This window comes from Rhinopithecus bieti, unplaced genomic scaffold (assembly GCF_001698545.2).
Source record: "Rhinopithecus bieti isolate Rb0 unplaced genomic scaffold, ASM169854v2 scaffold_1295, whole genome shotgun sequence".
Classification (NCBI taxonomy): Eukaryota; Metazoa; Chordata; class Mammalia; order Primates; family Cercopithecidae; genus Rhinopithecus; species Rhinopithecus bieti.
This window is the reverse complement of record NW_016803880.1, coordinates 4,922,641-4,933,346: the sequence shown is the minus strand read 5'-3', so window position 1 is coordinate 4,933,346 and position 10,706 is coordinate 4,922,641. Positions and strand designations below refer to the sequence as shown.

At 41.5% G+C, this 10,706-nt stretch overlaps 1 protein-coding gene across 1 annotated transcript in view; it reads left to right on the top strand.

Annotated features, from left to right (window-relative positions):
- The window catches only part of JAM2 (junctional adhesion molecule 2), an 87,928-nt gene extending 83,990 nt beyond the window's left edge, over positions 1-3,938 (top strand). The window contains 1 exon segment of the mRNA XM_017856565.1: positions 1,371-3,938. Within this exon segment, the coding sequence (XP_017712054.1) occupies positions 1,371-1,403 (33 nt within the window). The 3' untranslated portion in view covers positions 1,404-3,938.
- The last annotated feature ends 6,768 nt before the right edge of the window (positions 3,939-10,706 follow it).

Below are 10,706 nucleotides of genomic sequence, written 5' to 3'. Positions count from 1 at the left end.
TAAATGCATAAGTGATTTTAATGGGTAGTAGTGTTTAATATTCACCCATTTTTCTGTACAAATTTGATTTTTAAAAATTGTTCCAGAAACCATTACAGAATTCACCTTATTTTGTGGTTTACTACACTGAAAACATACTGATGTTTAATTAGGGGACAAGAAACTTTGTTCCTGGCCGGGCGCGGTGGCTCAAGCCTGTAATCCTAGCACTTTGGGAGGCCGAGACAGGCGGATCACGAGGTCAGGAGATGGCGACCATCCTGGCTAACACGGTGAAACCCCGTCTCTACTAAAAAGTACAAAAAAAAAAAAACTAGCCGGGCGAGGTGGCGGGCTCCTGTAGTCCCGGCTACACGGGAGGCTGAGGCAGGAGAATGGCGTGAACCCGGGAGGCGGAGCTTGCAGTGAGCTGAGATCCGGCCACTGCACTCCAGCCTGGGCGACAGAGTGAGACTCCGTCTCACAAAAAAAAAAAAAGAAACTTTGTTCCTACCATTTTTGTTCCTACAATTTACAGAAAGTACTCTCGGAGTGTAGAATCGAATACTCCCATCCCTCCAAACAGTATGAAGCACATTGTGGCTAAATTGAATGAACAAAAGCCATTTATTTTTTCTTTGCCTTCCTCTCAGTCGCCCTCATCAGCTAAGAGCTAGAGTCCCCTTCATTTCTCTTGTGCCCTACATCACAGGGTTTCTCAACCTCAATACTACTGATACTTTCGGCCACATCATTCTTTGTGTAAGGTGCTGTCCTGTACATTGCAGGATGCGTAGCAACATGCCTGTCCTCCAACACTAGATGCCAGGAGCATCCTCCTAACAGGATTTATCTGCCTCTGCCTTGCAGTCCTACCTCTTTACTCTCTGGGCAAAGCTTCAGAGTACCTTGTCTGCTAGGAGTTAGTTAATTAATTCCCCATAAAATGGGTTTAATTAAATATATACTGGTGTGGCTAGGTGCAGTGGCTGACGCCTGTAATCCCAGCACTTTGAAAGGCCGAGGCGGGTGGATCACAAGGTCAGGAGTTCTAGACCAGTCTGGCCAATATGGTGAAACCCCGTGTCTACTAAAATACAAAAATTAGCTGTGCATGGTGGCATGTGCCTGTAGTTCCAGCAGATTGGGAGGCTGAGGCAGGAGAATCACTTGAATCCAGGAGGCGGAGGTTGCAGTGAGCTGAGATCGTGCCACTGCACTCCAGCCTGGGCAACAGAGCAAGACTCTGTCTCAAAAAATAAATAAGATAAATAAATAAATACTGGTTTTTACCTGTAAAATTCTTACAATAAATACAGCTTGATATTCATAAGATTTATGTTTAAATATGAATTAATATATTTAAACTTGTTTTTTGTTTCTTTTCCTAGGATTTCAAGCACACAAAATCCTTTATAATTTAAAGACTCCACTTTTGAGATACACCAAAACCACCGTTGTTACACAAATTATTAAACTATTATAAAACTCTGCTTTGTCTGACATTTACAAAGAGGTACATGAGGAAATGAAAGTGGTGTTTCATTTTAATTTTTATGGCTACTAACTCACCTGAACTTGTTACTTTAAACAAATAGTTCTGTCCACACCTAAAATACAGTCTGGCTTCTTGTGTCTGGACTAAGTTAAAAGAATCAAAATACTTTGTATATTCTGGGCTTTGGGAAATGTTAACCGCTTCCTAACTTCTAGAGAATGTTATTAAAATGTAACATACTGATTGTGAAGTTAATCCACAGATCATGAAAATATAAATCAGACTCTGAGCGACAGTCTGATTTAGGGGGTCCAACAAATACTCTGACAGATGCAAAAGGAACCTCTGGTCTCATTTCTGCCAGACTCCTCTTTTCTCCCCTCATATCATCTTATTCCGATGCTCGTTCATCACTAACATATCCACAGAAAGGAGGAAGCGGGATAGGTCTTAGGCCCGAGGATTTGCACTTAGTGTTTACTTCCATTCCTGAGAACTAAAAGCAACATCAAAAGAAATACCTAATGGCTGGAGCCCACAGGTGTGCACCATAGGATTCGCCTGGTGTGTGTCACTGATTTCTTCATTAAATGTAATTTTGACGGTCAAACACACAAACCAAAGTGGCTGATTTCACCCCTACTGCTGCTTGCCACTGCTTCCTTCTTGTAAGATTTCTTTAAAGAGGATCAGTGACCTTGGCATCAGAACTCACCACTGGAGGCTACACAAGTTTGCAGATACCTTTCCCTGCAGGAGTGGTGACTTCACATCTTTCTGTCTCTAAAAATTGTGCAGTGACATTCCGGGTCAAGTTCCTTGGTCAGGGGTTGCCAATTCTGCTTTTGGAAAAGGAGGGATGTGGAGGGAAGAAGTAATTGTCTACAAGGAAGATGAGATGAAAAAACTCACTGACTCCCTGCATCTGGTACTCCTCTTGATACATAGTGGGCACATGAGAAATGGTTCAAATGAAAAGTGGGTCTAATGTGGGTTTCTCAACTGATGAACTATAAAAGCCTCCAGCTACTATTACAATGTGAAAATTCCAATGATCCATTTACCAGAGCAGTTAGACTATGTTAAAAATGCATATCTGTAACTTCTTTTAATTACCAAATTGATATTAAAAACAAAATATGGCTAGGGCATGTCCTGTTCTTCTGGGCAAATCTGGATGAAAAGGTCACTTGTTACCTTTGACAACTATGAACATGGTTAATCTTCTTTCTTTCTTTTCTTTTTTTTTGAGACAGAGTCTCACTCTGTTGCCCAGGCAGGAGTGCAGTGGCATAATCTTGCCTCACTGCAACATCTGCCTCCCCTCCGCCTGCCAGGTTCAAGCAATTCTCCTGCCTCAGCCTCCCAAGTAGCTGAGATTACAGGCATGTACCACCACACCTGGCTAATTTTTGTAATTTTAGTACAGATGGGTTTCACCATGTTGGCCAGGCTGGTCTCGAACTTCTGACCTCAAATGATCCACCCGCCTCAGCCTCCCAAAGTGCTGGGATTACAACTGTTAGCCACCGCACCCAGCCAGTTAATCTTCTTTCAAAAGAATCTTCTCTTTTTACCCAATTGGCAAAGCAAATCCTCAGGATTCATTGAACAAATGGATTAAGCACCCACTGAGTGCCTAGCATGTGCCTGGACACCAGGCCACTGGGAAGATGCTCCCCCTTTGACTTAGCTGTGACATTCTATGTCTCTCACCAGATCCCTTCCTGGAGGTCGGGCTTCTGTAACATGGCTCTGCCCCCAAAATCAAATTTTCACCACGAGTCAGGGATCAGCAAATATTTTTTGTAAAGAGCCAGAAAGTAGGTATTTTAAGTCATAAGGTCCCTGTTAACAACTACTTGACTCTGCCATGGTAGCACAAAGGCAGCCACACCCAAAATAAGCAAGTGGTCATGTCTGTGTTCCAATAAGACTTTATTTACAAAAACAGCAGGCACAGACAAGATTTGGCCCACAGGCAGATTCCCAACTCATGGTGGTGAAGGACAGAAAAAAACACCTGTTTACAAGCTTTTGTAAGAAATCAGGCTAAATATTACCTGTTTGGGTTGGAAGATTTCTGTGGTTTGAGGAATGCTTTCCTCTTGCATTGGCATGCCAAGAGGATAGATGACTCTGAAAGACGCCTCTTCAGACATACCTGTCATCACACGAGATCAACTTCTTCAGTTTAAATGACACAAATCCATATTGTGGAGGGAAAATATGTAGTGCCTTAGCTTCACTAATAGTTGTAAAACTTCTTTTGAAGACATCAAAGGCTAGAGGATTCATTTTATGCAGTGTGAACATCTAACACTCTGTGTCAACATATATTGTACATTACCTTAAACTATTGTACTAGCTAACAATCCTTGTATAATGTTTTCTCCCACACAAAAGGCGCAGTATTGAGCACTAATTTCCTAATTATTAAAAGTATGTATATGTATCTGTGGGTCACTGGTGTCCAGACTTGTATTTCCATTTGTGTTTACTTGAGGAATTTGAACACTAACAATTGGTAAAATCCCATTGTAATTCTTATAGCATTTTGACTTTACTTTCTTGCAGTGAATTGTGTTGTGTAAAGATTAGGGCTTTAAAATCTTTATTAGCAAGCTTTGTTTTGTTTTCATTAGTGTTGCTGTTGTAACTAGATTTAATTTATTTTTAGTTGGAGGTTCGACCTAACTAAATCTGGACCGATTGTTTTTCAATACAACTTTGCAAAGAACTTCCTTCATCCACAGGTGGCTTTGTTTGATTAAAGTCTACACTAATAAAATAGCTGAACTTGTTAAACTTTTAGCCCCATATAACAGTGCAGGGAAAGAGTCATCCACCTATTGTTATTCATAAAACCCAGGAAACTACACCCTCTTACCTTCTGTAGCTATAAGGCTAGCTGCTGGTTAGCTGTTTAAGATTAGAATCTCACCATCTCTGTTTGGATGGCTGCCAACTTCTCAAATGCTGAGAAAAATACTCTGAAAATAAAAAGCAAAAACTATTTATTGAACACTTCATATATGTCAGAGGTGGGGATGGATGGGGGTGAGGATGTATAAAACCTCATTCATCTCAACGATACTATAAAGTGGGCAATGTCATCATTTTGCAGATGAGGAAACAGTTACTGACTTGCCAAGTTCATGGAGCTGAGGAGTGAGGAATCAGGGTCTGTGGGGACCCACATCAGTCTGATCCAGGATGTTTCACACACCATGTTTTTCTCTACCCCATGATTTCCTTTTAAATTCCTTGCTGTTATTGTTGAGATGGGGTTTTGCTCTGTCACCCAGGCTGGAGTGCAGTGCCGCAATCATGGCTTCCTACAGCTTCGACTTCCCAGGCTCAAGTGATTCCCCCAGCTCAGCCTCCCAAATAGGTGAAACCACAGGTGTGCGTCATGCCCAGGTAATTGTTTATTTATGATATTTTATTTTTGTAGCAGCGGGGTCTTGCCATGTTGCCAGGCTGGTCTCAAACTCCTGGACTCAAGCGCTCCTCCCTCTTCGGCCTCCAAAACTGCCGGCATTACTATAGGCCTGAGCCCGGTCCTTTTACTGATTGATTGATTGATTGATTGAGACGGAGTCTCGCTCTGTCACCAGGCTGGAGTGCAGTGGCGTGATCTCGGCTCATTGCAACCTCCAGGGTTCAAACAATTCTCCTGCCTCAGTCTCCCGAGCAGCTGGGACTATAGGTGTGCACCACCACACTTAGCTAATTTTTGTGGTTTTAGTAGAGACAGGGTTTCACCATGTTGGCCAGGATGGTTTTGATCTCCTGACTTCGTGATCTGCCCACCTCAGCCTCCCAAAGTGCTGGGATTACAGGCGTGAGCCACTGCGCCCAGCCAAGCCCAGTCCTTTTAAATTCTTGTGTTATTCTCTGTCACTTTCCCTTCATCCTCAGTTATCTCTGGCCCCTCCACCACCTTCCAGTCTCACTGCCAGACAAAATACCTTTTTGTCGTGCCTTCCCCCAAACCAGTCTAAATATCACAATGGACCATTTCATTCTCTTCCACTCTCCTGTCATTCTCCGAAGATGCCCAAATCTCTAATATTATTTTGAAAAATATTGAGGCTAACCAGGATGAATGCATTTAAATCCTGTCACCACTACTGCCCCCTCCTATCTCTAAATCTCTCCATCCTTAGCCTCCCATTTACATTGACTACATCATTCATTGTCTTATTCGATTCTTCAGTCACTACTTTCACCCTTTTATCTCAGGCTTTCACTACTATCTCAACTTTTGTCTCCTGGGAACTTCTACCCTCAAGTACCCTCTCACAACATCAATCTCTCCAGTTCCAAAGGCTCCTTTTCCCTCTAATCTCCTCTTCCCCCCACTCCGTCCATCAATTTGCCCCATTTCTCTCGAACCATGTCAACTCCCTTCTCCCTTCCCCTGGCTAAAACCCTTTCACTCTTCCTTTACCTAGTCTATCACAAAATCTAAACTCCTCAGCCTGGAATTCAAGGTTTCCCACCCATCACAGACATATCCCATCATATTGCCACAGCCTATGTATTCAGCTACATGTTCTACTAACTTCTTTGGTTGCCTTATGCACCCATTAAACTGAGCTATGGACATTTTATCTTAACCTGTTTTACCCCTCCTCTATACATTTCCTGATAATACCCCATCCACCTGGAACGCTAATTCTCCTAAACACAAGACTTGTATATTCTATCTACTCATTAAGAGACAGGTCAAATTCCACCCCCTCTAGGACAGCCTTCTCTCATTTCCCCTGCTGGAAAAGGTTTCTTTCTTCTCTGAATTTCTGTAACCCTTGATTCACTTACTGGTTTCTATCCTGTGATAGGAATGAACATGTTTGACACCCCTACCAACCTGGAAGCATTTTGAGAAAAGAACCATGTTTTACACAACCTTATAAGACCCAAATAATTTAACAGCATCTAACACATGGTTGGCATTTAGTGATAAATGAATTTTTACAAATCAAAGGAACACTTATCAAAGAGCAAATTTAGTATTTAATTATAAAATGTCCCCATAAATTGTTAGAATATTAATAAATGATTATATTCTGAAATATATAATTATAATAGTTATCTAATATGTGAAGTTACAAAATTGTTCCATGAATGAAGGTTGGATGGAAACTATTTTTCTCATACCAGTCTTTTAGCAATTAGACATGAATTTCCACACAGTTCTTCAGAAGCTCTTCAAATATTTTCCAACTTTAAAATTTTAAAATTTAATTTTCCATCTTTTGTTTTCTCTTTTGGAACACTTTTAGCATTAACAACTGGTTAAGAAATCCAAGGTAAACTAAAAGCTTTCATTTGTGATACTTTCAGTATTTGTTTACTTTTCAATATATGCCAAGTTTTTACTTGACCAGGTTTGAAAAAATGTATTAAGACAAACTAGAGTGTAAAATGTCTTTTTACTTTCTACCAAGAAATGCTCTCAAAGCAAGTAAAGAGTGTGTCAACAAAGAACCTGTTTAACTTCTTTGAGATTGAAAGTAGGCTGTTTCAAAGCTCCATCTCATGATCCCTTTATTTTCAACTTCAAGTGTGCTATTTATAAAGTTTCTTAAAGATGGAATAAAAATAGAGATTTACCAAGAGCTATAGTTGGAGTCCTAAGTTGCTTATGCTTTTTTTTTTTTTTTTTTTTGAGATAGAGTCTTGCTCTGTCACCCAGGTTGGAGTGCAGTGGCGCAATCTTGGTTCACTGCAGCCTCCTGGGTTCACACAATTCTCATGCCTCAGCCTCCTGAGTAGCCAGGATTACTGGCACTGGCCATCATGCCTGGCTAATTTTTGTATTTTTAGTAGAGACGGGGTTTCGCCATGTTGGTCTTGAACTCCTGACCTCAGTGATCCGTCTACCTCAGTCTCCCAAACTGTTGGGATTACAGGCGTGAGCCACTGCGCCCAGCCAACTTCCTAATTTTTCATTCTCAAACTTTCTTTCCAAATATTTACTATAGAATTTAACTACTGTTAAATTGAAGTTACTGTAGGTTAAGAAACATTTTCTTTCTAAATCTTAGGATAACATATACCAAAGAGAATGAATAAGCATCTCTTTACAAAGATGCTATATTCATGTAACAGGATGTTAATTGGGACTTTCTCTGTTGCTCAAAGACTAAAAACAAGTATCCCACTTTCGAGGGAAAATGAAGACTGGACGCAGTGGCTCACACCTGTAATGCCAGCACTTTGGAAGGCTGAGGTGGGAGGATTACTTGAATCTAGAAGTTCGGGAACAGCATGGACAACACAGTGAGACTGTCTCAAAAAATTGAAGAACTAGCTGGGTGTGGTGACATGCGCCTGTAGTCCCAGCTACTCGGGAGGCTGAGACAGGAGGATCACTTGCGCCCAGGAGGTTGAGGCTGCAGTGAGCTGTGATCACACCACTGCAACTTTAGCCTGGACAAAAGAGTGACACTTTGTTTCAAAAAAAAAAAAAAAAAAAAAAAAAGAAAATGAAAAATACATTGGGTATAAATACCCCTTCACTGTTCATGAAGAGACAGCTACCCTGAAATAATTACTCCAGTCCACCACTACTCTTTACCCTTCACCTCATCACACAGTCCTTATAAGCTGAAGTGTGTATGGATGGATTTGGGATGGGAAGGAATGAGGGGACAGAAAGAGACAAAGAATGAGTTTGCCAAAGTCATAAGGAGTACTAGTCCCCACGTCACCCCCAAGGGAAGTAAAGAGACTGTTTAAGAGAATCACTTGCAAAAACTGAAGGCACCTGCCAAGGAAACAGGAGCTATTTGAGCCGGTGGAAAAAGAGCTGGAAAAAAATATCAAGAAGAGGGGGAGGGCCAGGTGTGGTAGTGTGTGCCTATAGCGCCAACTACTCTGGAGGCTGAATTGGGCGGATTGCTTAAGCCCAGGAATTCAAGGCTGCAGTGAGCTATGATCAAGCCACTGCCTGGGCAACAGAACAAAAGCCCATCTCTTTAAAAAAAAAAAAAAAAAAAAAAAAAAAAAAAAAAAGGTGAGCAAAGTAGGGGAGGATGGTGAAACATCTGTTTTCCCAAGATTTCTTAGGTCAAGGACATGAGTGTCCCATGGGTCCCGCAGGCACCATTGGAAGTAGCTGGGCTTCAGCCTTCTTGCCAGTGTCTCACCAGAGCAAACATCAGAAACAGTGCGTACTTACCATTCCAGTGGGAGCTAAGGGGAGTCTGGGAGTAGGAGTGAATCTGCCATTTAGGAGAATGGAATCTGTACGACTGGGAAGACCTCCTTTGGCCACAGGGCCCCCCACAAGAACTCATACATGCACCTTACCAGAGAGCTAGCATTTGGAAGGCTGCTACTACCCCAGGAGCAGCAACAATCAGAGAAACAGCAGCAGCCAAAAACAAACAAAAAAAGCCTACACTGAATGTTAAATAAGTAAAAATTGCCTAGCCTTCTTGGGTTACTATTAAAGGTAGTGCTATGTAAGTAACAGACACATGTCCCTTTCTAGTTCTCCTTACCTCTCCTCAACTCAAATTTCCTCTTCGTATAAGGACACCAGTCAGATAGGATTAAGACCTACCCTAAAGGTCTCATTTTAACTTAAAGCCCCTATCTCCAAATAGTCACATTATGAGGTAGTGGAAGTTGGGTTTCAATTCAATCAAAGTATGAATTTTGGGGAAACACAATTCAGTTCATAACACCAGGCAAGGGGGAAAATAGCCAGGGGGAAAATAGCCATTTTGGATAACCACAAGCCTGAGATCGTTTGTCATAATCACATAAAGTGGTTCTGAATGGTTAAGTGCAGGGCAAGGAGTGACCTGGCAGGCTGAAGTGCTGCACAAAGGCCAGCGTTTGCAGGGTTGGAGCAGTCTAGCCAAAAAGAGAAAGGGACTCTGAGGAAGATGAAGCCTTGGTTAAGATCCCTGACTCACAGCACCACCAGAGGTTCAGCTTGAAAACAGGGAGTGTTTGCCTGACCAAAATTTAAATGTAAATGTACAGCCCTGTAATATAGGGCACGAGAATAGGATGCTTCCTACAGTCAAACAGAACCCTGTTTCAATAATGAACAAAGAGACTGGGATATTCAAGCAATTCTACAGTTGTGAGACAAGTAAAAAATGTGTGAATGAGATAAGTATGTGTTAGCTGATAAAAGGTAAAATTCAGCTGAACTCTGAATGAAGAAGGAGGTAAAGAGACAGGGAGAGGAAGCATATGCAGAAAAGGTCAGTTTGTTCTCTACAGACTGGCAGTTCCAGCTGACACAAGACGGCTTTGCAGCCACAGGTGGGTGGAGGAGAGCTGTTTCAGGGTAGGTTAGAGGAAGACCCTGGGCCAACTAGACTTCCACGATTACCTTTAGATAGTGCCATAATTAAATACCCGATTCTCTGTTCCAACGCCTGCAATTATTTAAGTAAAAGTAGTTCAACTGCTCTGTCACTGCTTAGCCACATTTGAAGAAAAGTGGGCTGTTTCTTCCTACTGTACTGCCCTCCCCAATTCCTTCTCTACACTGCATATTAATCGTATCTACATAATTAGGAAATATCTGTAGATCTTTCAAAATGGTATTCCCTAGCAGGTTTTGCCTTCAGCTACACTATGCCATAATAAAAATCTATTCCCTTTGGCCCAGGCACAGTGACTCAAGCCTGTAATCGCAGCACTTTGGGAGGCTGAGGTGGGTGGATCACCTAAGGTCAAGAGTTTGAGACCAGCCTGGCCAACATGGTGAAACCCTGTCTTTACTAAAAATACAAAAATTAGCCAGGCATGGTGGCGCACACCTGCAATCCCAGCTACCCGGGAGGCTGAGGCAGGAGAACTGCTTGAACCTGGGCAACATAGCAATACTCCATCTCCGGGAAAAAAAAAAAAACAGAACACTGTTGGCTTCACACTTTTACAGAAAATCTTAAAGATCTATTAAAGACCTATATTTAACACATATCAGAGATATTGTCAAATACTAATAAGACATGGCTGCTTTTCCTTTAAAATTTACATTTTTGTAAGCCTGATTTTGACCATTAAATTTTTTTTTTAAATAACTTCCTTGAGAGCCAGTTACAGTCACTAAAATTTTGACCATGTCTGATATGACACTTATCTAGAATGTATCTGTTGGAACTCTTCTTACTAGGACAAAACAACACCATATAGTTTACTCTTTTAAAGTAAGTTCCTTTATAGAACCCCATTCATCCCTACCTTT